The sequence below is a fragment of the Coregonus clupeaformis genome, chromosome 28 (assembly GCF_020615455.1).
Source record: "Coregonus clupeaformis isolate EN_2021a chromosome 28, ASM2061545v1, whole genome shotgun sequence".
NCBI lineage: Eukaryota > Metazoa > Chordata > Actinopteri > Salmoniformes > Salmonidae > Coregonus > Coregonus clupeaformis.
Window position 1 is genome coordinate 18,646,462 of NC_059219.1, and position 26,853 is coordinate 18,673,314.

General features: G+C 44.5%; 2 protein-coding genes across 5 annotated transcripts in view; both read right to left on the minus strand.

Moving 5' to 3' along the window:
* Positions 1-15,706, minus strand: part of LOC121543855 (epithelial discoidin domain-containing receptor 1-like) — a 63,295-nt gene extending 47,589 nt beyond the window's left edge. For all 4 annotated transcript variants that reach the window (XM_045208681.1, XM_045208682.1, XM_045208680.1 and 1 more), the window contains exon 1: positions 15,331-15,706. The gene's annotated coding sequence lies outside the window, so the exon portion shown is untranslated. The remainder of the gene's footprint in view (positions 1-15,330) is intronic.
* Positions 15,707-23,765: 8,059 nt separating this feature from the next.
* Positions 23,766-26,640, minus strand: LOC121543066 (guanine nucleotide-binding protein-like 1). The gene is made up of 5 exons (XM_045208343.1): positions 26,280-26,640; positions 25,240-25,393; positions 24,672-24,808; positions 24,229-24,380; positions 23,766-23,855 (listed from the first exon to the last, which is right to left on the minus strand). The coding sequence occupies exons 1-5, from the start codon at positions 26,350-26,352 to the stop codon at positions 23,766-23,768; spliced, it is 606 nt and encodes a 201-aa protein (XP_045064278.1). The 5' UTR covers positions 26,353-26,640.
* Between the last annotated feature and the right edge of the window lie 213 nt (positions 26,641-26,853).

A 26,853-nucleotide genomic window follows, 5' to 3' on the forward strand; every position in this document is an offset into this window, starting at 1 on the left:
CAGGGTAATACTACCATTTTGGTCGTTGTGGATCGGTTTTCTAAGGCCTGTCGTCTCCTCCCACTGCCGGGTCTCCCTACTGCCCTACAGACCGCCGAGGCCCTCTTTACCCACGTGTTCCGGCACTATGGGGGTCCCCGAGGATATTGTGTCCGACCGAGGTCCCCAGTTCACCTCCAGAGTCTGGGGGCTTTATGGAACGCCTGGGGGTCTCGGTTAGCCTTACCTCGGGGTACCACCCAGAGAGCAATGGGCAGGTTGAACGTGTTAACCAGGATGTGGGTAGGTTTTTTGAGGTCCTATTGCCGGGACCGGCCGGAGGAGTGGTCGAGGTATATCCCCTGGGCAGAGATGGCCCGGAACTCTCTCCGCCACTCCTCCACCGGATTAACACCTTTCCAGTGTATTTTAGGGTATCAGCCGGTCCTGGCACCGTGGCACGAGAGCCAGACCGAGGCCCCTGCGGTGGACGAGTGGATTCGGGCGCTCAGAAGAGACGTGGGACGCTGCCCATGTCCATCTGCAGCGTGCCATCCGTCAACAGAAGGCGAGCGCCGATCGCCACCACAGTGAGGGGCCGGTGTACGCACCGGGAGATCGAGTCTGGCTCTCGACTCGAAACCTGCCCCTCCGCCTGCCCTGCCGGAAGCTGGGTCGGCGGTTTGTGGGGCCCTTCAAAGTCCTGAGAAGATTGAACGAGGTGTGTTACAGATTACAACTGCCTATTGAGTACAAAAATATTAACCCCTCGTTCCATGTGTCTCTTCTCAGGCCGGTGGTAGCTGGTCCACTCCAAGAGGAGGAGATAGGAGAGACCCCTCCACCCCCTTTGGACATCGAGGGGGCACCGGCGTACAGGGTCCGGACTATATTGGACTCGAGGCGCCGGAGGAGTGGTCTCCAGTATCTCGTGGAGTGGGAGGGGTACGGTCCGGAGGAACGGTCCTGGGTGCCCAGGAGGGACATCCTCGATCCATCCCTCCTGACTGAGTTCCACCGTGGGCATCCCACGCGCCCGGGTCCGCGTCCTCCTGGCCGTCCCCGAGGCCGGGGTCGGTGCACGGCTGGAGCCGCGCGTCAAGGGGGGGGTACTGTCACGGATTCTGCCGAGGCTGCTCCTCCTCCTTGTACGAGCAGGCGTCGGCGGTCGCCGTCCCCGGAGTACTAGCTGCCACCGATCTTTGTTCTGTGTGTGATTGCTTTTGTCTGTCTGTCACACCTGTGTCCAATTGTTTATTGATCACCTGTCCTATAAGTTCTGTCTGTTTGCTTAGTAGGATTGTGTGTTGTTGTTCGCCTGTCGTAGTGCTGCGTGTTTCGTTTCTTGTTTTCTGTTTTAGTGTTTTACGCATTGTGCGTAATGCTCGCCTCTGTGTTTTTCGAGGCAGTTTGTTTACCGTTTCCTTGTTGGATTATTTGAGTAAACTCTGTTGGACTGAGCCTCGGTGTCCTGCGCCTGACTTCCACCCCACATACACCTCACCTCTTGACAGTCTGTGAGTCAGGGATAGCCTGGTCCCAGATCTGTTTGTGAGGTCTTGACAGATCAGAGGGGTATACTACAAAGTAGGATCAATGAGTTAGCCAGCTAACTTTAATTAACAACCAGAAATAACTGTCGATTTTCTGGTTCATTAAAAGGCCAAACTTAAATATGTGTTATTGGTTGTTGAGTCATTTAGACCATGCCCATTCCAAGCTTATCTTTCTAAAAACGACAACGTTATTTCAGAATAGTTAGGTAAGTTAGCTGGCTAACTTATTGATCCTGCTTTGTAGAATAACCCTTTGTTTATTTATGCTGTAGTTGACAATACAGCACAGAGACCAATCTAGGTCAGGGTTGTTGTTAGCCTGGTAACACTGCTACTGCTTCTGAGGGGCTATTCTCTGAGAGTCTTTGAAGACCTGGCCAGAAGAACAATAGAGTCAGCTAGAGTGCTGTGCTACTATCCAGCAGGCATTTTTGCTAATCCTGCAAGAATTTCCGATGCCCTTTCCCTGAAGCCGTTGCCTTCCCTTGAAGCAGTCACCCCTCCCTTTAAGTATTACTAAACGATCTGACTCAATGTATTTCTCCTCCATGTCATTGGTTATTGTTCTCAGAACATCATTGGTCACTGAAGCCGAGGGAAGATGGCTGCCCTCATGAACAGTAGCCCAACAGAAAGTTCTGACCCTCGCTACGATCGATCGGGATATTGTCATAGGTCTGAGAGAGGTGTGGTGTGGGGCGTTGTCCTTCAACAGAACAACAAACACACTGAGATGGAATAATAATATAATAATATGCCATTTAGCAGACGCTTTTATCCAAAGCGACTTACAGTCATGTGTGCATACATTTTTACGTATGGGTGGTCCCGGGGATCGAACCCACTACCCTGGCGTTACAAGCGCCATGCTCTACCAATTGAGCTACAGAGGACCACATGAAGCCATCTGTCTGGAAACAATGGCTGTGGTGGATATCCTCTATGATGACACTGTATGTAACAGTGCTATTGGTTGGTCAGTCAGTCAGCGGTCAGTGATTCACTAGTATGTGTCAGCTGACACTTCATCAATACCAGGAAGTACCAGTCAGCAGGAAGTAAGGAAGTACAGCCAGTCAGAAGTTTGGAATCTGAACAGATTTTGACAGGATGGAGCAGAAAGAGAAGAGAAAAAGTGAGTCATTTAAAAAGGACAAAAAGTGATGAGAGAGGTGGAAGATAGAGGTAAATAGATGGAGAGAAATGAACTGAATGCTTTTGAGAAGCTAAAACAAACAATGTCAAGAATGAGGAAGGAGAGAGCGAGAGAGAGAGCACGAGAGAGAGAGAGAGAGAGAGAGAGAGAGAGAGAGAGAGAGAGAGAGAGAGAGAGAGAGAGAGAGAGAGAGAGCGAGAGGATTATAAAAGTGGGAGGAAAGAGAATTGTAAAAAAGTCATTTTTTAAAGAAGGTGGAGATAGAGAAAGAGAGAGTGAGAGAGAGTGAAAGAAAGGGAACTAATTTCCAGGAATAGTTTGGCCTTGGGAAGTGTGGCATGACTCATTAGGACGACTCTCTGCTTTCCAAAACACAGGTTCAACAACTCACACACACACACATATGTATACACACACACACACACTTTTACTTCACCTAACTCCCACTGGCTTGGACAAGCACACAACTGCCAGTGCCAACATCATAAACTTACGCCATGCACAACAACATTGCTCTGAACCAATCTAACTGAAAAGGAATGGACAGAGAAAAGATTTACGCAATAAAGACCCATGAATCAACTATTTAGGGAAGTGAGACAGGAGTAAAAAAGTATTGTAATAAACTCTGATTCATTATATGCAGCTTGGGCCAAGTAGAAGTCAATCATTAAGGGAGTAAAACGTCCAATTATTCCACTACGCTCCTTCCCCCTTTCCCTGGCCTCCCACTCTCCTCTCCTCTCCTCTCCTCTCCTCTCCTCTCCTCTCCTCTCCTCTCCATAGTTAGGATCAGGTCTTCTTGGCCTTCCCCAGTCCTCCTTACTCTAACTCCCTCTCCGCTCCATAAGAGCTGCATTACTAGGATTGCACATTCTTCAGCAAGTCTACATCAGTGGAGGCTCCTCAGAGGAGGAAGGGGAGGACCATCCTCCTCAGTGAATTTCATAAAAATAAAAATAGTGAAAGATTTAAAAAGTTATCCTTTTTAGATAAAACAATACTAAATATATTCACGTCACCAAATAATTGATTAAAACACACTGTTTTGCAATGAAGGTCCACAGTAGCCTCAGCAGCACTCTGTAGGGTAGCACCATGGTGTAGCCGGAGGACAGCTAGCTTCTGTCCTCGTCTGGGTACATGGACTTCAATACAAAATCTAGGAGGCTCATGGTTCTCACCCCCTTCCATAGACTTACACAGTAATTATGACAACTTCCGAAGGACATCCTCCAACCTATCAGATCTCTTGCAGCATGAACTGACATGTTGTCCACCAAATAAAAGGATCAGAGAATGAATCTAGTACTGAAAGCATAAGCTACAGCTAGCTAGCACTGCAGTGTATAAAATGTGGTGAGTAATTGACTCAAAAAGAGAGAAAGACAATAGTTGAACAGTTTTTAACAAATACATTTCTTCCAAAATTAAGGAGAAGCAAGAGAGAGATAGAGAGAGATATACAGTACCAGTTAAAAGTTTGGACACACCTACTCATTCAAGGGTTTTTCTTTATTTTTACAATTTTCTACATTGTGGAATAATAGTGAAGACATCAAAACTATGAAATAACACATATGGAATCATATAGTACCCAAAAAAGTGTTAAACAAATCAAAATATATTTTATATTTGAGATTCTTCAAATAGCCACCCTTTGCTTTGATGACAGCTTTGCACACTCTTGGCATTCTCTCAACCCGCTTCATGAGGTAGTCACCTGGAATGCATTTCAATTAACAGGGGTGCCTTCTTAAAAGTTAATTTGTGGAATTTATTTCCTTCTTAATGTGTTTGAGCCAATCAGTTGTGTTGTGACAAGGTAGCGGTGGTATACAGAATATAGCCCTATTTGGTAAAAGACCAAGTCCATAGTATGGCAAGAACAGCTCAAATAAGCAAAGAGAAACGACAGTCCATCATTACTTTAAGACATGAAGGTCAGTCAATACGGAACATTTCAAGAACTTTGAAAGTTTCTTTATGTGCAGTCGCAAAAAACATCAAGCGCTATGATGAAACTGGCTCTCATGAGGACCGCCACAGGAATGTAAGACCCAGGGTTATCTCTGCTGCAGAGGATAAGTTCATTAGAGTTACCAGCCTCAGAAATTGAAGCCCAAATAAATGCTTCACAGAGTTCAAGTCACAGACACATCTCAACATCAACTGTTCAGAGGAGACTGTGTGAATCAGGCCTTCATGGTTGAATTGCTGCAAAGAAACCACTACTAAAGGACACCAATAAGAAGAAGAGACTTGCTTGGGCCAAGAAACACAAGCAATGGACATTAGACCGGTGGAAATTTGTCCTCTGGTCTGATGAGTCCAAATTTGAGATTTTTGGTTCCAACCGCCGTGTCTTTGTGAGACGCAGTGTAGGTGAACGGATGATCTCTGCGTGTGGAGGAGGTGTGATGGTGCTTTGCTGGTGACACTGTCTGTGATTTATTTAGAATTCAAGGCACACTGTACCAGCATGGCTACCACAGCATTCTGCAGCAATATGCCATCCCATCTGGTTTGCGCTTAGTGGGACTATCAACTGAGATGGTTTGGTTTCCACTGCTCCATTGGACTCTGGAGCAGTGGAAATGCGTTATTTGGAGTGATGAATCACACTTCACCATCTGGCAGTCCGACAGACAAATCTGGGTTTGGCGGATGCCAGGAAAACGCTACATGCCTTGAATGAGTAGGTGTTTTAAAACTTTTGACCGGTAGTGTATATACTGGATTCTTGACATAACCCACTCTAATATATCTACTGTTGACCTATCATTCTTAGTATATCTTGTGTAAATTAATCCAGTGTATATACATATAGATTACATTTGGATTACTGTTACAGTGCTATTTGGGTTGATAATTGGATTCGTTCCAACATTTCTTCATTTCTTGTTGTGTTTTTTTTATATTACTCTTTTTATAATAGTTTGTATTATTTGTGTACTTGTTTGACATTTTACTGCATTGGTAGGAGCTAGTAGCATAAGCATTTCGCTGCACCCGCTTTAACATCTGCTAAACTGTATACGTGACCAATAAACTTTGATTTGATTTATCATGCTGAGCTAAAGCCTAGACATTAGATTTAGACCACGTTAGCACACTGAGCTAAAGCCTAGGCATTAGATCTAGACCACGGTAGCACACTGAGCTAAAGCCTAGGCATTAGATATAGAAGTTTACAAAGCTTTCAGGTCTCAGGCAAGGTTACTCATCACATATATATGGGAGATTGGAAATGATGCAGACAATACATTGATAGAAGCCAGACTATCTGCATTATTCATATTAAAAATACTTTTTTTAAAGGATGAAAATAAAAAAAAGACCCTGGTCAAAAGTAGAGCACTATGTAGGGAATAGGGTGCCATTTTGGACTCAGAGTGGGACTCCAATAGTTTCCCACAGGACAATAATTTTGTTTCACTCTCACTGTCTGCTACTCCAACTGTTTTGTTTTGGTTCTCAGACAGGGCTAAGATCTCCGTACTTGTCGGTGCACGTCCAGGGAACTGCTCTGGGCCTCAAACAGATGATTACACCTGGCCGAGTGGAGCTACACTCCCTCTCTCTATAATCCCTATCCTGGATATATACACTGAGTGTACAAAACATTAGGAACACCAGCTCTTTCCATGACATAGACTGACCTGGTGAATCCAGGTAAAAGCTATGATCCGTTATTGATATCACTTGTTAAATCCACTTCAAATCAGTGTAGATGGGGAGGAGACAGGTTAAAGAAGGATTTTTAAGCTTTGAGACAATTGAGACATGGATTCTGTATGTGCGCCAAGACAAAATATTTAAGTGCCTTTGAACAGGGAATGATAGTAGGTGCCAGGCGCACTGGTTTGAGTGTGTCAAGAACTGCAACGCTGCTGGGTTTTTCATGCTCAACAGTTTCCCATGTGTATCAAGAATGGTTAATCACCCAATGGACATCCAGCCAACTTGACACGACTGCATTGGAGTAAACATGGGCCAACGAATTGAGGCTGTTCTGAGGGCAACTCAATATTAGGAAGATGTTCTGTATATATACACTGAACAAAAATATAAACTCAACATGTAAAGTGTTGTTCCCTTTTGGTTTCATGAGTTGAAATAAAAGATCCCAGAAATTGTCCATACGCACAAATTTGTTAACATCTCTGTTAGTGAGTATTTCTCCTTTGCCAAGATAATCCATCCACATGACAGATGTGACATATCAAGAAGCTGATTAAACAGCATGATCATTACACAGGTGCACCTTGTGCTGGGGACAATAAAAGGCCACTCTAAAATGTGCAGATTTGTCACACAACATAATGTCACAGATATCTCAAGTTTTAAGGGAGCGTGAAATTGGCATGCTGACTGCAGGAATGTCCACCAGAGTTGTTGCCAGAGAATGTAATGTTCATTTCTCTACCATAAGCCTCCTCCACCATCGTTTTAGAGAATTTGGCAGTCCGTTCAACCGGCCTCACAACCGCAGACCACGTGTAAGGCATCCTGTGGGCAAGCGGTTTGCTGATGTCAACATTGTGAACAGAGTGCCCCATGGTGGTGGTTGGGTTATGGTATGGGCAGGCATAAGCTATGAATGAACACAATTGCATTTTATCGATGGCAATTTGAATGCACAGAAATACCGTGACGAGATCCTGAGGCCCATTGTGAGGCCCATTTCTTTTAAGGTATCTGTTACCAACAGATGCATATCTGTATTCCCACTCATGTGAAATCCATAGAATAGGGCTGAATTAATTAATTTCAATTGACTGATTTCCTCATATTAATTGTAACTCAGTAAAATCTTTGAAATTGTTGCATGTTGCGTTTATATTTTTCTTCAGTATATGTTTTATTGTCACATACACCAGATAGGTGCAGTGTAATGTGTTGTTTTACAAGGTCAGCCATAGTAGTATGGCGCCCCTGAAGAAAATTAGGGTTAAGTGCCTTGCTCAATGGCACATCTACAGATTTTTCACCTTATCAGCTCAGGTATTCGAACCATCGACCTTTCGATTACTGACCCAACGCTCTAACCGCTAGGCTACCTGCCACCCTAGATGGGAGAGAAGTGCAGTCACGAAAATCCAGGGAGGAGTCCTTCCAGTGAATCTGAATTAAGAACCTGTCAAATCTCTTTTAGTCTCATGCTATAAACAGTCTTGGTGAGAACATTTTTGCACTGTTTTAACTGAATAGAGCCCTAGGTATAGGCATAACAGTACCTATCTAACTTATGATGTACTGTTTTCCATATGAGACCTATACTATAAGTATGTAATACATCTATAGTAGCATTGGCATGCTAATGACATACTGGCGATAGAGTGAATATAAATCTGTGATGCTAGAGTGACTCTAGCTATACTGGACCTCTGAGGTTTGTGTTAGAGTTGTAGTGTGACACAAAGGCCTCAGACCAATTCCCTGAATTCAATTTACACTGTCTCACTACCACCTGTCTGAGGAGAGGTGAAAGAAAGAGGGATGAGGGGGAGGAGAGAGCGAGAGGAGGGGGAGGAGAGAGAGGGGGGAGGAGGGGGAGGAGAGAGAGAGAGAGAGGAGGGGAGGAGAGAGAGAAAGGGGATGAGGGGGAGAGGAGAGAGAGAGGGGGGATGAGGGGAGGAGAGAGAGAGGGGATGAGGGAGGAGAGAGAGAGGGGATGAGGGGGAGGAGAGAGAGAGAGGGGGGATGGGGGAGGAGAGAGAGAGGGGATGAGGTGAGGGGATGAGGGGGGAGGAGAGAGAGGGGATCAGGGGGGAGGAGAGAGAGAGGGGATGAGGGGGGAGGAGAGAGAGAGGGGATGAAGGGGAGGAGAGAGAGAGGGGATGAGGGGAGGAGAGAGAGAGTGGATGAGGGGGGAGGAGAGAGAGTGGATGAGGGGAGGAGAGAGAGGGGGATGAGGGGAGAGAGAGAGAGGGGGTGAGGGGGAGGAGAGAGAAATTAGATGAGGGGAGGAGAGAGAGAGGGGATGAGGGGGGAGGAGAGAGAGAGGGGATGAGGGGAGGAGAGAGAGAGGGAGGAGGGGGAGGAGAGAGAGATGGGAGGAGGGGGAGGAGAGAGAGAGGGGATGAGGGGAGGAGAGAGAGAGGGGAGGAGGGGAGGAGATAGAGAGAGAGAGAGAGATAGAGAGAGAGAGAGAGAGAGAGAGAGAGAGAGAGAGAGAGAGAGAGAGAGAGAGAGAGAGAGAGAGATAGGGGATGAGAGGGAGAGAGAGAGAGAGGGGATGAGGGAGAGGAGAGAGAGATGGGATGAGGGGGAGGAGAGAGAGAGGGGATGAGGGGAGGAGAGAGAGGGGATGAGGGGATGAGGGGGAGGAGAGAGAGGGTATGAGGGGGAGGAGAGAGAGGGGATGAGGGGGAGGAGAGAGAGAGGGTATGAGGGGGAGGAGAGAGAAGTATGTGACGGCACCATGCTACTCTCACAATGGGGAGAGAGAAAACTGACTGCCACCCCGTCCACCACGGTGGAGAGAGAGTAGGAGAGAAAGGGGGGAGAGGAGTAGAGGAGCAGAGAGAGAGAGAGAGAGAGAGGGAGGGGCCTTCCATATTTAGAAGCCTGTCTCAGAAATACAGAGTAAGCGTTAGACAAAGACCTTGGCAGCAGGAGGGTGAGAATGATTCACCCAGTGATTTAGCATTGAAACAGGAGAGGAGGACAGGAGGGAGGGATAGTTTGGAGAGAGAGATTAAAGAGAGAGAACAGGTCAAACCGGAATGTGTTGTGCGAGGCTCAGCATTTAGAACTGCAGTGAGAAAAACAGACTTTTTCTACTTCACTAACTAACTTACTCATCAAGATAAATAAATGGTCTTGCAGGGGAAGGCTGAAGACTGTTAAATGTCAGTCTGGACCATTCAAACACACACACACACAACAAACAAACAAAATCTCAGCTCTGGAGTAGTTCCTGTTGACCTGATTAACGTGGAGTCTGGCACTAGATGAAACTCATGCTGACACACACACGAACACGCACACACACACACACACACACACACACACACACATCATCATTGTTACACCCTTCAGGCATCGGCTGAACCCTCTACCAGCTAATTTCTTCCTGTCCCTGCTCCTAAAAAGATCTCAGTGACATTTCACACGGCAGTATCCTGGTCCTAATGCCTGGAAGGGGAAGGCTGATGTCACAGTCAGAACCTCAGAACCTCAACAGGGATGGTGTTACTCTGAAAACTCGCTGAGGTGATACAGAGACATAGGCTGCGTCCCAAATGGCACCTTATTCCATTTATAGTGCACTACTTTTGACCAGGGCCTAGGAGAGCTCTAGTCAAAAGTAGTGCACGAATAGGGAAGAGGGTGCCATTTGGAACACAACATATTAAAATAAGCAACACTTTGATGTTCAGCATGGCATTGTGGCGTTTTTTCCCCGAAGCTTTTCAAAAGCTTTCTAGAGTCGCCCGGAAGCCATGAGTAATGATTGGTGGGGGTGGGATACTGTACCACATGAGTCGGCGTGTGTGTGTGTTAGCAACTGAGGAAAAAACACTGGGAGAGAGAGAGAGAGAGAGAGAGAGAGCGATGAAAGAAAAAGAGCTCATTATTTGGGACTGAAGTTGACAAGTTTCCATACTTATCGTAGGGAAATATGATACCCGGCCCACTGACTGTCATACAGAATGTAGAGAGACACTTGTTAGAGCACAGTGAGTCTGACTCTGACTCATACAAACCAAATACAATTCATTTATTCAGTTTGTAAAAAAACTCCTGGAAGACATGTTCCTATTACCAAACATACAGTCCTAGGGTATTTATAAGGCAGTCTATTGTGTTTTCAACAACAACAACAGTGAGTCAGTGCTCAGGCAAGACACATTCATTGGAATAAAATCATTACAATATATTTATCTTTAATGCCTTTTAGGTTGTTTGGGGGCACACACTTCACTATTCAAATACTCCCCAGCTGTATCACAGAAATGAACAACCCTGAAGATGAGTCCTCATTATACAGCATGCAGACAGAGGAATTCTAGTGAGCTCTTATGCTGGCATGATATGGTGAGGGTATGTGAGATCCCCAGATAAGATACACTGACAGATTCACTCATTAAAACAGTCCAGCCAGAGCCAATAGGCACAAACTCTATCTATCAGGGTTGGGAGGAGGGTAACCACACATATGAGTGGGCGCAGAGATGAGGGGGAGGGGGTGGGGAGGATGATGATAAAGAGATGGGAGGATGAGGGAAAGGGATAGAGGGATGAATTATCTAGTGCTGCTTCAAAGCAGCCGGGGGGGACAGAGAGAGAGAGAGAGAGAGAGAGAGAGAGAGAGAGAGAGAGAGAGAGAGAGAGAGAGAGAGAGAGAGAGAGAGAGAGAGAGAGAGAGAGAGAGAGAGAGAGAGAGAGAGAGAGAGAGAGAGAGAGAGAGAGAGAGAGTGGTGGAAGATGAAGTGAAAGAAGAGATGTTCAGAGAGAGATTTGGAGAGAGACAGATTGCCAGAATGATCAATTACTGCATCAAAGGTATGTTGGATGGGGCAGAGGGAGAGACGGATGGAGATGGACAGGAGAGAGAGGGGGAGATCAAATGGGTCTCAGAAAAGGTTTCATTTTAGATTTGAAACAAACCGACACGCAAAACCCAAGACGACTTCACATCCCGCTTTTAAGTGTTGCCGCCCATTATGCAATTTAGAGTTTCTCTCTCTCTCTACTTCCTCTCTCTCCTCCTCTCTCTTTGACAGTCATTCAAATGCTTGCAAGAGAAACTTATGAGAAAGAAATTGGATTGAAAAGTCTAGCTAGCTGTCTAGACCAAGGGGAAATTGGTTTAGGACTAGAGATAAACAATTTAGCCAATACTTTCTTTTTGGAGGTGTCTTCCGTAAATGGCTACTTTGTCTGAGTGTGTGGTTGGAACCCGCTGGTCTTTGATTATTTAATTATTCCTGAACGTGAGGTCTGTCAGCCTGTTGGGAACCAATTAATCCAAAACAAACCCCAGTGATATGGACAACTAGATAACTTCTACCATACAAGCCATACACTCCACATTTTATATTCCTATGAACCAGTAAGATCTATATATTTTCTTTTACATGCGAGCGCATCACTTTTGAAGATTGATGTCATTTAACAAACTTTACAGTATCTCTCCTAACACTTTATCGAATAACTTTATCTCATAACCCCAATGACCTGAAAAAGAGGACAATGATTAACCTGTGTGACTGTATACTGGCAGAGACTAAACCTGAATGCTTCACAATCACCTAAACCCAGTTCCATTATTCATCTTTAACATACTGCTGTAATACTGGATACCACTTATTTCCCATAATCCATTTTGTCACACTTATTAAGTTTGACTGATAATGTGTAGTTACATGGTATGTGGTATGCATGCCTTAGTGTAATAACATGCATCTACAGTGCCTTCAGAAAGTATTCACACCCCTTGACTTTATCCACATTTTGTTGTGTTACAAGGTGGGATTAAAATTGACTAATTGTCATTTTATGTCAACGATCTACACAAAATACTCTGCAATGTCAAAGTGAAAAAAAGAATCTAACTGATTTTTTATTTTATTTTTACGAATATATCTTCATTATATAAGTATTTAACCCCCTGAGTCAATACATGTTAGAATCACCTTTGTCAGCGATTACAGCTGCGAGTCTTTCTGGGTAAGTCTCTAAGAGCCTTGCACACCTAGATTGTACAATATTTGCACATTATTTTTTTTAAAATGCTTCCAAGAGATACCTCTTACTGATAGACTGAACAGACAACTTGCATAGAGCACTATACACTTTCAAAGAAAATCATTCTGACTCTGTAAATTCAGCTTTTCCTGTACAAAACTCCAAAGAAAGCACAAGAATCCAATTTGTATGCAGCGGTATACTCACATTGTTGAAGTTTGATCTAAATACTGTAGGCTATAATATGTCAATCTCTTCTCGTCTCTTCTCTACAGCTGATAGAACCAGACTATGAAATGACAACCATCCTCTTGGGACGACATGGAGGAATTAGCATCCAAATGCCCATTAGACAGGGATACAACAGATCTATGCTCCCCTTTGGGTCTATCTATCAACACAATGCTCCTCCTCTCTGTCCTCACTCTTCACTGGTACTACTAGCACAGCAGAGGGGAGTAGGGGAGAGAGAGTAAGGGGGGGAGATGGAGTGAGCGAGTAGGGGACAGAAAGGAGGCAGAGAGAGAGAGAGGCAGAGAGAGAGAGAGAGAGAGAGAGAGAGAGAGAGAGAGAGAGAGAGAGAGAGAGAGAGAGAGAGAGAGAGAGAGAGAGAGAGAGAGAGAGAGAGAGACAAAGCCATCACCTACAGAGAGATTAACCTGGAGAAGAGTCCCCTAAGCAAGCTGGTCCTGGGGCTCTGTTCACAAACACAAACAGACACCACAGAGCCCCAGGACAGCAACACAATTACACTCAACCAAATCATGAGAAAACAAAAATATAATTACTTGACACATTGGAAAGAATTAACAAAACAGAGCAAACTAGAATGCTATTTGGCCCTAAACAGAGAGTACACAGTGGCAGAATACCTGACCACTGTGACTGACCCAAGATTCACTTTTTATTGTTTATTTCACTTTTGTTTATCCAGTTCACTTGCTTTGGCAATGTAGACATATGTTTCCCATGTCAATAAAGCCCCTTGAATTGAATTGAATTGAATTGAATTGAGAGAGAGACTACGGGAAAGAGAGTAGGGGGAGAAAAGGGTTTTATTGTCTTTTTATCTATTAACAAAACCACAGGCAGCTAAACCAACCCCCCCAGCCAGGCAGAAATCCCCCACACCCCAACAACACCATCCTCCCTAGACAGCAGCAGAACCAGCCCCCTGGCCAGGACAACCAGCTACCCCCCAATAAAGGCATATCTACCCCCTAAAGGCAGCATTTCCACCCCAGGGAAGAGAAACCAGCCCCCTGCTCTCTCTGCACAATTACCCCCCCTAACCCTATTGTTTACTCTGTGTCCCAAAAACACACACGCCTCGCGCACACACGCACACTTGGTTCTATGAGAAAGCATATTCTCTCTCATTGTAATTAATCTCATGTCTCTATCAGAGGATAATCGATCCATTCATTCTTCATGATGGATTCATTAACACTGTGGGTGGTGATGCTTGGGACATAATGGACATGTTTCTCCTTCTTCCTTCTCATCTTCTGCATGTGTTTCTTCTAAAAACCCTTCAGTCTCTGGTAGTGTCCGATTGTGTTCCAAAGGTTGAGAATGGTTTCTCTAAAACCATATTTATTTTATCTGGCAGTACTTTGGGCTAGTTTGGGGGTTTGTTCTAGTGACTGATCGCTTCCCAGAGGAGAACCCTCCCATTCGCTACACTGGTGCATCCCACAGGGACGAAATTCATGCCGCTCTGCCTTGTTTGGGGTCACCTGCCTGCCGCGCGAGGTCGCAAGGTTAATAACCGCGCCATGTTCCATATCCTTGTGACAATGGCCACCTGGGCGCTATGAGGCCATCATGGTAAACATCGGACGATTTATTGACCCCATCCTTCTCACGTCAAGGACCGTTGAGCCTTTGCCTTTTTACAGTTTTAGTACTCTGCCTCCGTAGAATGTATTACGTTTAACACCAACTGGGTTTGAGGAGCCCCATAGAAATAGAATCGGCCCATTACCTCTATAGTTTACAGACTGGGTAATTCAAAGCGAACAATGGCGCTGAAAGGTTATTTAGTATGGAATGCGGCCGGGGGGATGACTTGTAACAACTCAAGCCCATTGGCAATCTAGGGGGGTCAATTGTGGGCAGTAAATCGGATAAGCACCTAAGAGATCTGATGGAAAACGTAGCCTAAATAACGATATGCATGAAAAAGCTAAATGTGTGCATAGGCCTTGGCCTAATGCAGGCCAGCTAATTCATTTAGGTAGCCTATTAAGACCAATAAACTATTGAACAACTTTTTAGGTAATTCCCTGTTTATACACTGGTATTACAGTGGTCAGCCTATCAAAGAATAAAATAGAATAACGTGAAGAGCAGTTAGGCCTATGTGGTCTAATAAGAAGCCGATGTTATTGGTTATCAGTTCTGTTGTCACTTAGTAAGATGCAATGTACTGTAACTACGCTATATAGACCTATGCTATAAATTAGGTTACTTTTTATACTGCAGGGATACAATGTAGCCTAATTACAGTTACTTTGTATATCACCAATGAAGAAGTGAATGATGCAATGTAATAACTAAGTAGTTAGTTCGTTGACTCGTGGAAGATACAATGTATCTAATCACCAGGCCAGACAAACAAGCAATGTGGGTGCAACGTTACACCTCACTATGCGCTTCCCGAGTGCTGTGGCGAGAGTCCAAACCAGCCTTCCCCGCCTGACACCGAGACTGTTTGACGCCAATCGACACCGTGTGAGGCAAGCAGACAGACTGACATAAGCCCACAAACACCCATTCACAGACATACATAAATACCTAATGTAACCGTCTAAAATAGCCTACTCACAGCAGCCCACAAACTAGCATGAGTGAAGCGATTTAGCATTTTGCGCTTATTGACAGTGCGTCCTGATATGTAACCTCTTTATCAATGCAGAAACCGTTTTTACCACTTACCTAAAAGTCACGGAGAACTGTGACACCAATCGCAATTTCTAAATGTTTTGAATATCCCGTGCGTAATGTGTCTGTGACTGTGACTGTCCTCCAAAATATTCCGCCACGGGAATAATACACCGCTGCCTGCCGTTCGACCTTTCTTAAACTCTGAAAACAAGCAAGCACTCCAAAATAGGCAACAGGTTATGTCCAAAATTTAGATGAAAATGTCAAGTTGTCTAGCTCACATTTGTCAAGATTAAAGTGAGAACTGACAAGAGAACGAGATGAGAAAACCGTTAATATCTCCGTTCCGTTTGTTCGTTGCTGTCTATTCGTCTATATCACCGCAAAAGCCTAGCTTCAGCTGCGCACATGAGAGCCCTGCTCAAACCTCAACTCACCGCGAGGCCAGCAAACGCCACCAGGTGCTCATTTACATAACTACACTGGCTGTGTCCAATCACAGCAGCTAACCAGGTGCTTGTTGAATATTCTCCCAGCAAATAGCCAATCAGGAGTCGCCCTGGGTCGGAACCCATGGTCCGACAACAGCACTGTAAATGTGAGTAAGCCCCTGGGTATAAAGTGATTTTTTATTTGTTACAGGAATTGAGAGATTTGGGGAATATGAAATATAATACAGAGGAAGGAAACAGAGGTATTTTACCTTGCTAACCCCTTGCTTGTACTCCTAACAAAATCTACCTTTCTGTCTGGGTAACTGTATCTCGGTTTTCAGCATCAACATCCTTACTTTATGTGAGATATCAAAAGCAACACTTAGGCTGTGTGTCCCAAATGACACCCAATTCCCTATACAGTGTACTACTTTTGACTCTGGGCCCTGGTAAAAAATAGTGCACTATATAGGGAATAGCGTGCCATTTGGGATGCAAAACTTCATCTGTTATCACTTCTTTCATCCACTCATCATAGCTGTTGCCAGTAGCCTACCATCTATCTAGGGTTCTCTCTTTGAATATACCTAAAAAGTAAACATTATTACAGAGTTTGCCACTTTAACTGTATACTATTACACCCTTGAGCTATAATGAGTGTGATTGAAGGGTTTACACTAAAGCACAGTACTTTAGATCATAAGAGTTGTGAAAATGGGGCTTGGAGAGGAGACCAAAGTGCACACGGAAAATACTTAACCTAAGAAGTGAAATAAAAGTGGTGTTCAGTATAAGCATGAAAGAGTAGAGTTTGAAAGGTGAATGAAACAAGCAAACACAAACAGTAACACACCACACAAACCCTAATGAAAACGATTGGTTATTTTAAAATCAAGCCAATGAGAGTCCAAAAGTGTAGTAGCCTAGGAGTTGGGTATGCTGAAGGAAAATGAGTAGAAGGCACAAAGAGCGAGACAGGGAGGAAGAGTATTTGGCAGCTATGTGTCAGTACTTGCCCGTCTCTCGCGGTGTTGTGCGGCGATGAGAAAAAGCTAACTTTAGCTGGCAGTCTATCAGCAGCGTGGGACAATAAAGGTCATTAGCAAACACTGCCTGATCCAGCCCCACCTTGGATAAACGGGGTCACTGAACCACTGATAGACTGTTTGTGTTTGATGTGTGTGTGTGTGTGTGTGTGTGTATGTGTGTATGTGTACAGTAGGTCAAGATGAGGACATGGTGTGCTTTATGTTGGAGGACACAGAGACATAAACAGTATATTCCAAACGCTCATAAACCCACATAATGTACACAAATCGTTTTACATGCATGCCCTTTAATCTCTCTCTCTCTCTCTCTCTCTCTCTCTCTCTCTCTCTCTCTCTCTCTCTCTCTCTCTCTCTCTCTCTCTCTCTCTCTCTCTCTCTCTCTCTCTCTCTCTCTCTCTCTCTCTCTCTCTCTCTCTCTCTCTCTCTCTCTCTCTCTCTCTCTCTCTCTCTCTCTCTCTCTCTCTCTCTCTCTCTCTCTCTCTCTCTCTCTCGCTCTCTCGCTCGCTCACTCTCCCTCTCTCTCTCTCTCTCATTCACCCCCCCCCTTTCTCTCTCTCCTTTCTCTCTCTTTGTCCATTTCAATAGCATAGCTGCAGTTTCCTTTGGCCTGCTTGCCTTGCCCTGCATATCATTAACATTCTATCACCAGCTTCCAATTCATGCTAAACCCAAGCCTTTTGTTTGACTGTAAACCCGATTCTCTCTTTAAACCTCTTAATGGTTATATTTTAAGCTTCTCCTCCTCAAAGTCCAAGTGTTTCATATAAACCACTTTGTAACTGCTGAACTTATGAACAGGGTTTTCCACCATTTTCTTTGAATCTATTTAGTCACTTCACTAACTTGATTTATACATGTTGTCTGGTTGCTGGGGTTGTTTCATAGACGTACTTGCAGCTTTTACTGCAACTGTCTGTCGCCACAAAAGTGTTTTTGAGGTTCTTTCCCCCCCCAAGACGAATGCCGATTGAGTAGGCCAATGTAACAGTTAAACTATAGTAAACTGTGAGGCAATGTTTAACTGATATTTTCCAAATGTATGAAGGTGACGGTAACCTTCCAATGAATGTTTGACAGTCATCAGATATTAAGTACTGTCCGTTCCTCAAGCATATTCATACAAAAAGTTCCCCATGGGGATAATAAAGTTAAAAAATATACAGTGCCAGTCAAAAGTTTGGACACACCTACTCATTCAAGGGTTTTTCTTTATTTTTTACATTGTAGAATAATAGTGAAGACATCAAAACTATGAAATAACACATATGGATTAATGTAGTAACCAAAAAAGTGTTAAACAAATTCTTAAAATAGCCACCCTTTGCCTTGATGACAGCTTTGCATACTCTCAACCAGCTTCACCTGGAATGCTTTTCCAACAGTCTTGAAGGAGTTCCCACATATGCTGAGCTCTTGTTGGCTGCTTTTCCTTCACTCTGCGGTTCAACTCATCCCAAACCATCTCAATTGGGTTGAGGTCGGGGGATTGTGGAGGCCAGGTCATCTGATGCAGCACTGCATCACTCTCCTTCTTGGTAAAATAGCCCTTACACAGCCTGGAGGTGTGCTGGGTCATTGTCCTGTTGAAAAACAAGTGATAGTCCCACTAAGCCCAAACCAGATGGGATGGCGTATCGCTGCAGAATGCTGTGGTAGCCATGCTGGTTAAGTGTGCCTTGAATTCTAAATAAATCACAGACAGTGTCACCAGCAAAGCACCCCCACACCAATTGAAATGCATTCCAGGTGACTACCTCATGAAGCTGGTTGAGATAATGCCAAGAGTGTGCAAAGCTGTCATCAAGGCAAAGGGTGGCTATTTGAAGAATTACATTTACATTTACATCATTTAGCAGACGCTCTTATCCAGAGCGACTTACAAATTGGGATCTCAGATTTAAATATATTTTAATTTGTTTAACACTTTTCTGGTTACTACATGATTCCATATGTGTTATTTCATCGTTTTGATATCTTCACTACTATTCTACAATGTAAAAAAAAATTTAAGAAAGAAAAACCCTTGAATGAGTAGGTGTGTCCAAACTTTTGACTAGTAGTGTATATATTTTCTCCCATTTCTATCAGAAGCTCTTTTTCATTCTTACTGAGAAATACTTCAGCTGCTATCCTTTGTGTTGGCCATTGCCTCTCCCTCTCGCTTTCACTCTCTTTTCTGGGCTCTTCCCCTGACTGTCAAGGCTTTGTTGGTTGCCTGAGCAACCGCAAATACCCCTCCAAATGTTATGACCTTTATTACCATTATTCTTCTGGCCTTCTCTCCCTCTGTCTCTCTTTACTTCCTCCATTCTTTCTGAAATTATTTCTCTCCATTTGCTATGTTGTTTAAAACCTACCCATGCTGCCCCTTAACCAGCCATTTTGGTGTGGTGTCACTCTCCACCCCTCTTCTTCTCTCTCTTCACTTTCTCCCTCCTCTCTCCCTACTTTGAGTGAAACCTAGTGAAGCATAAAAAGCAGGTCTGATCCTGTGAGGAATTCACTGAAGGAGGAAGAGAGAGAGAGAGTCAGGTAGAAAGAGTGAGGGAAAAAAGTTAAGAAGGTTGAGTAGAGAAAGAAGTGCAGACAGAGAGAGAGAGACACAGAGAGAGAGAGAGAGCGAGATAGAGAGAGGAGATGCCCAGAAAACATCAAGTCAGAGTCATTATCAAGAGAGAGCATAGAAAAAGGGGTTTTAAAGGGGAGTTTTTCCTCCACTCTTCAGAAATGCGCCTAACTCTGTTCATTGAAAGATAGCCTTGAGATTTTAGAGAATAAGTTGATTATGAGAAATTAATGTGTCTCTGTAATCTAACCTTTCATCCCAAGTTTCTTTAAGTATTCAGTCTAGTTCTTCTGTGTTGACAGTGATGCATTGCCTGTCATTCGACTCATTCCAAATGATTTATGATATCAGTTCCGGAATGCAGAGCATTCTACCCTCTAAAACATTCTAATGTATATGTCGCTCTTTCTCAATGTCTCTCAGAATCCCTAGAATTTCTAAAATTCTCAATGGCTGTTGAAAGCACAGACTGTACAGTGACACTCTCTCTCCTCTCTCTCCTCTCTCTCTCTCTCTCTCTCTCTCTCTCTCTCTCTCTCTCTCTCTCTCTCTCTCTCTCTCTCTCTCTCTCTCTCTCTCTCTCTCTCTCTCTCTCTCTCTCTCTCTCTCCCTCCCTCCCTCCTCTCTCTCTCCCTCCCTCTCTCCCTCCTCTCTCTCTCCACTCTCTCCACTCTCTCCACTCTCAGTTCTTCAATGTCACCTCTGAAATGGACGGAAAGCACTTAGCTCTTATTTCAATATGCAGCATGTTTACTGACTGTGTGTTCTTGTGTGTATGTGTCTGTCTGTGGGTGTGTGTGTGTGTGTATGTGGGTATCCATTATGCATGCACATGTGTGTTTGTTTGTCTGTTTATTGTGAGTTGTTTGTGTTTGTCAGTATCAATATCCTAGGCCTTGGGGTGGGTTGTATATGATTGGTCCCTGGAGAGGCTGTGGGAGTCGTGGAGGTGTCAGGGGTCATTGGGTCAATGTCTACCCCAGTGGAAGGTTCCTGGGTGGTGGTCAGGGTGTGCGGCACAGCCCCTGAGGAGCTCTCCTCTGGATGTTCAGTGTAAAAAATCTGTGGTGGTCAGCTCCTCTCACTCTCCTCACAGTTCTTTCTGTGACCTGGCACATTCCCCCACCCAACTCAGTTTTACACCCACCCACCCAGCCAGCCAGCCAGTCAGTCCGTCCGTCAGTCTGTGTGTGTGTGTGTGTGTGTGTGTATGTGTGTCTCAGTGTGTGTTGGGGGGAGCTTTGTTTTACAAGCAAACAAATGAGAGCCAAAAGAGCCAGACGACTCAGTGGCTATAGAGGATAGATTTAAATGGCCATTTAGAGTGCTAGTGGTTAAAGAGGTGATTGATAGCTCATGTACTGTAATAAAAGAGCACCTTAGCAGCATACTGTCTAACAGTGAGCAAATCAATGTTTCTGTCTCTGAAGAGGTGCGACAGCCTTTATGTGAAATACGTGTGTGGTGGGTTGCTACACTGTTGTTTACTAGAGGGTGGACGTGATGTTGGATGGAGGGGCATATGGGTGGTGGGTGAGAGGAGAGGGGGTGGGGGGTTGGGGGTAGGCTTTGAGGCGGGTGTTCCAGATGACCCCTCACACAGTCAGGAGGTCTCTGGGGACCCTCTCAGCTGTACCCTGCCATGGCCTGCACTTGTGTCTCCTCTTCCTCCTGGAGGGCTGGGTGGGGGTGGTGGATGGGGGGGCAGACTTCTTTTGGGTGTCGGGTTACTTTACTCCTCTCAGAAGTCCCCTGCTCTCCTTCATCCACCACACACACAACGACTAGTAGCACTCACACACATACACCAACACACACACACACACCCTGCAGCAGAGGGGGACTGCTGCAGTCGCTATGGCATTTGGGCGGCTCTCCCACAACTGTCGCCCCCTGTTCAAACTGTCACTCCAACCCCTCTAGGGTTACGCTTAGTATTTTCTTCCCCCTAATCTCTCTCTCTCTCCCTCCCTCCCTCCCTCTGTCTCCACTCCTGTTCTGCTCAGCCTATTGCTAACAATAGCGCTTAGGGACTTCCTCTCATAGCCCCCATTGGATGGTGTCTAATTCACTTTGTCTAGTCGTGGAACCATTGTCTTGTTCAATTACGCCTCCTTTCATCCACTCAGTCAGTTGAGGCCTTTCCATCCTATTACCGCTCCTCTGTCTCTCCAACACTAACAGTAGCTGAGTGAAATCTCTCAACCACTCAGTCTTTCTCAAACACAGACGCCTACAGTCTTGTCTGTCTGTGTGCAAGAGGACTGTGTGCGAACATGGTTAGACTCAACAATCTAGAAGCATTGTTCCGATTCCAAAGGGAAAGTTTGTTATTGAAGTGATTTTTAACTTACATCATAGTCGCCTACGGCAGGGAACTGCGGGTTCTACTATCCCCATGGTTACTGTCGTCTGTCTGTCTGTCTGTCTCTGCTCCTCTTGGTTCTAAACTCTCACTCTCCTTTTTAAAGTTTACACACTGACTGTTGCTGGCTAGCTCTCTAGTCTCTCCCCAGTGAGAGTGAATGTTATGGCGGAGGGATTGGAGGGGTGGAAGTGGGGGGTGGAGGGGGTGGGTGGGGGAGGTCCAAAGGGGTGCGAATGAGTGCCATTGCAATGCAGTGAGAGGCGGCACTAAAAATACCTATTGACACATGGGCTCCAACTCACAAACAGGGTCACAGACAAACACACACGCCGCCTGCGGTCGATGACTGAAGGGGACCCATTCAAGCATGGACACACACTCAGAGACAGATACAGTATACAGTACCTCATAGACTGAAAACAAGAGGAATTACACGCACAAATAACAGTAGGCTTCATGCAGCCAGACAGACATGGCTATGTATGATTAGTTCAGCATCATCTACATCTCAGCCCCTTTAATGACAATGACTGAGTTTGTATTCCTAGAATGATGCCACTCACCCAATCTAAAAGCCCTCTGTCAAACAGTGCCAAAAGTTTTCACACTCAAGCGCAAGTCCTTGAGAAAAACAACTCAGCTGACATATTGTGAAAGAAATATGTAGAGAAAGTGCTATTTCTGTGTAACTTCATAAAACATGACAGTTGGGACATGTATGGACTAGTTTACCAAATGTTGTCATGATGATACTAGATCAGTCCGCCAACTGTTGATAGTCTGATGTACAGTAAAGTAGTCCCTGCAGTCCAGTAAATAGTTGCTACTTCATTATGACTATTTTGTGTTTTTCCTAACAGAGGAACTGGGACTGGGTGTGTTTACCTGGTTATGAGTCCCTCCAGGACAATAGAGACTGACTGTTACTGAGTAGCCCAGTTTGTGACACAATATGCTTTCTCTCTCAAAGAGGCTGTATGTCGATAGTATAGTATAGTAACAGGCTTCATTGCCATGGCCTCTCCTTCATGAAAGAACTGGACATGCTCCCAGTAGACCTCCACCATATTGCTTCCACTTACTTTGTGTTTTCAGATCAGTAAAAGTGAAGGAGAGAAGATGAATAGAGGACGCCATCTATTGAGATTCAGCATTTCATTATAGCACAGTCTAAAGTGGCTTCCTTTCCTCGTCTCCTCCCCTTCGTCTCAGGTCCTCTCCTAGTTATTTCCTGGGAGTGCTCTGTCCCCAAGCAAACACACCAGCATATCCAGAGACCGTAAGAAATGTTTTGCACCAGCCTGGTGGGTATGATCGATTGTAGATCAAGCTTTTGCAGAATGTTTCAGGGGGAAAACAAACCCAAGACAGGAATAACATCATTAAGATGACAATGAGGATACATAATATCACGATGCACAGAAAGAGACCTACCTGAGCACCAGGTCAACCAGAACAGCAGTGACGATGGGCCCAATCCAGTAGACCTAGTGGTCAGGTGGCTTCCTAGTCTTCTCTCATCTCCCCCGGTGCTCTGTTTGGGCCTTGTGTGTTGCTCTAGTGAAAACAAGCCTGAGACAGGGAGATCAGGATACCCAATCTGCCGGCTGAGGCTGCCCTGACCTCAACAACGACGCACCACTCGGAAGCAGGCTGGAGACAACTGCCTGGTAGTAAATCATATAAGGGAGGTGTGTGTGTGTCTGTGTTTGTTTGTTTGTGTGTGTGTGTGTGTGTCTGTGAGTAAATACATTACAGTCTGTGAGAAAATACAGTATGTGTGTGTCTGTGAGTAAGTAGAGAGTGAGTGGCTAAGTGTGCGCCTGTGTGTGTGTACAATTGAATGTGTATGTGTGTATGTGTGAGAGAGAGCGAGATACTCATAATAGTCCATGACACACCTATGTAAAGGTGATAAAACCCAGTCATGTGTGTGACATCATGTAGCACATACTGCACATACACACTATTAACACCACCAATGAGAACCCAGCGCTCAATAGGCCAGCAGAACCTGACCATTAACAACACCAGCCAGACTAGTAGTAGATAATGACTGTAGAAGGAGTTTAAAAGAGATTACCCACCGGGTGCCTGATGTCCACGATGAGCAGAATCACATCGGACATCTCCAACACTCTCCACAACTGTCTCCACGTCTAAGAGAAAGAGAGGGGGAAAGATAGAGGGGGGGAGAGAAAGAGAGAGGGAGGGGGAGAGATAGAGAGAGGGGGAGAGAAAGAGGGGGAAGAAAGGGAGGGTATAAAGTTATATGAAGAGTATATAGGTTTTACCTACCCTACATTTTGCTCAGTGTCAGAGAAAGAGGTGGTTTTTAAAAGATTCATTAAAGTTGATAGAATACTGTAGAATTAATAGATCTTTATTTATCCATCAAAATTGATCTTTCTGCTGACACAATATACCCCCCACCCCCCTGTAACGAGCCGGTCACTAACCTCAAGGCTACCACCGCCCTCAAAAGCATTTATAAAGGGTGTATAAAGGGTTCTGAATATATAGTTTCCTCACCTCCAGGTTGTGCTCAAAGTGGCTGAGGGATCCAGGTGGGTTTCTGGAGTGCAGGTCGTTCAGATATTCCCGGTATGACTTCTCTTCTTTCTTCAGCAGCTCCTCACGATTCATCCCATAGTTCCACGGAGGTCGACGTGGGAACTCAAGACCTGAGATTGGAGGTGGTCAGTGGCACAGACACGTCAAGCTATGACACAAAGTCAAAAGACCATGTCAAAACTCCCACTAGAGTGGGTTTTTATTTAACAGCATTGAGAGGCTCAGGGTACAGGTTACGTACCAAATTACACCATATAGTGTCCTACTTCGACTAAATCACATATAGCTTTGGTCAAAATTAGTGCACTAAATAAGGAATAGGGTACCATTTGAGACTGAATCTTTATTTAACAGCATTAAGAGGCTGTTGTGAGGCTCAGGGTCCAGGAGCTCGGACCTACCTTTCTCTGTGGGGTATATGTCGTTGATGTCAACCTCCAGGTCTTTGTCTAACATCTGGTCCAGAACCTTCTCTCTGGCAAGCTTCTTCCTCCTCTCCACCTCCTCTCTGCTCTCCTTCTCAAAGTGCAGACGGAACCTGAATGGACAGAGAGATGAGTATAGCTGTGTGTATGTAGAGGGGGGAATTGGGCAGGGTGAGTGTGTGAAGGACACAAAAGCATCTGTGTGCAGTCATGAACATCAGGTGTGTGTGACGTGGGTGTTTGTTCTGACAACAGCAGTTTGTGTAATGTACCATTGACCTCTGTCTGAAAGTTGTTTGCTCATGTTTCAGGATTCCTGGAGTAACATGTTCTAATTTTTTTTATTTAGTCTCTTTTGGCCTCTTACTTTTAATATCTACACACCCATCATTGTGTTTGGTTTCATTGCAGGTGATGTACAGTATTACCTTAGCTCTGGTCCAGGGTGTTATGTGTGGCTTGCTCAGCGTCTGCATCAGTAAGCAGCATGTAATCCTCTGGACCAGAGCTAAGTATTACCTATGCTAATGTATTGGTAACTCACCTATTGGGGTCGTATCTGCCCTCCCTGATGCCAGGCTGCTGGTTTATCCTCCTGACATCTGTGGTTTCGCTATCTGAGGTGTCCGACTGCCTCTCCCTGTCCATCCCCCGCTCCACACTGTTATTACGGCTGCTGGGCCCTGAGCCTGGCTCACCTGAGGAAGCGAGGTCATCATAATCAGAGGTTTATATTGAACCCTTCCCAAATGGCACCCTATTCCCTATATATAGGGCGCCATTTGGGACAGAAACATACTGTGGACAGAATGAAAACGAGCCTCTTTGTCAGCAACTGGTACCAAACAAAAGACCATATTCTACAACGTTCAGCTTTAGTTTTTTCACATTTACATATATGCTATCTACATTACATAACACATAGCTATCTATACATTTAGTAATTGTCTCAATACTAACCCTATGTAATAAATTGACAGTGGACGTTTTCATAATGAATCTCTTTTCATTGCTAGCTAGCTGCAGAAGAGTGTAGGTATGTGATCTCCAACAGCTTTTGTTATTCCCTCAACTTGAGATAGCTAGCTTTCCTATTACATAATTGTATACCGAGTCTGCGCAGTAGAGCTTACACATAGTGAAAACAATACCAGTGTAGTACAGTGATGCTGATTTCTCTGCATCAATACTTTTCCACTTCAGCCCCATCAATGACAATGAATGACGCCAGCAATACAATTGAGCGATAAGGTCACACACATCGCTAGCTCTGTAATGTCGTCAGCTTAGCTAGCAAGCAAGGTACTAGCTAGCTAGCAAGCAAGGTAGCTAACGTTTGCTAGAAAGACCCAAATACACACATGACATGCATGTTATGGCAAAAATAATTACGGCCATATTCTTTATTTGTAGCTAATTAGTCAAAAATATATCGGGAAACATGACATAGTGTTCTTGTTCCTCAAAGCAGACAGCTAACTAGCCAATTTACTCAACTCTCCACGTACAAGTTAGTAAAACGAAAAGCTAGCTAACGTTAGCATTTTCGGCACGCACACTTTCTGTCATTGCAGCTAACGTTACCTCGCTTTCTTTCGCGTTTCACTTGCATCTGTTTCTTCTTCTGTTTGGTGCTGAATGGCTTTTTCCGAGGCATGTTTGAATGAAAAATTACAGTGTCGTAGTGTGGGTTTCTCTTAGCTAAGGCAGAAATACAGTAACGTCGTTATTTACTATCGTGAAGTTTCTCGACTCCTACACTTTTCACCGACCCGACGCCATTCACTGCAGAAAAAAATGTTCGATGGTAATACAGTTGATTTACTTTTTTTTTTTTTTTTTACAATGTCAATATCATGCTTTTAAATCATTGTCTGACAAGACATGGCAAGTTAATATGGATATATTTTTTTTAAAGAATGGTACAGCCCACACAGTAAACCGCCGATTCCACTATTATTGCTCACGCTAATGTTGTTCACGACACTTCTTATTTGCATGACATCACACTACAGCAGATCAATGAATCAAGCTTTTACTAGACAGATAGGCAATCAACACTGCCAACTTTGCCAAGTCCTTACATGTATCATGCATTGGGGCAAATGTACATCTACAGCTGTCATATTCAAATGTGACATTCAGTGTCATTCAAACT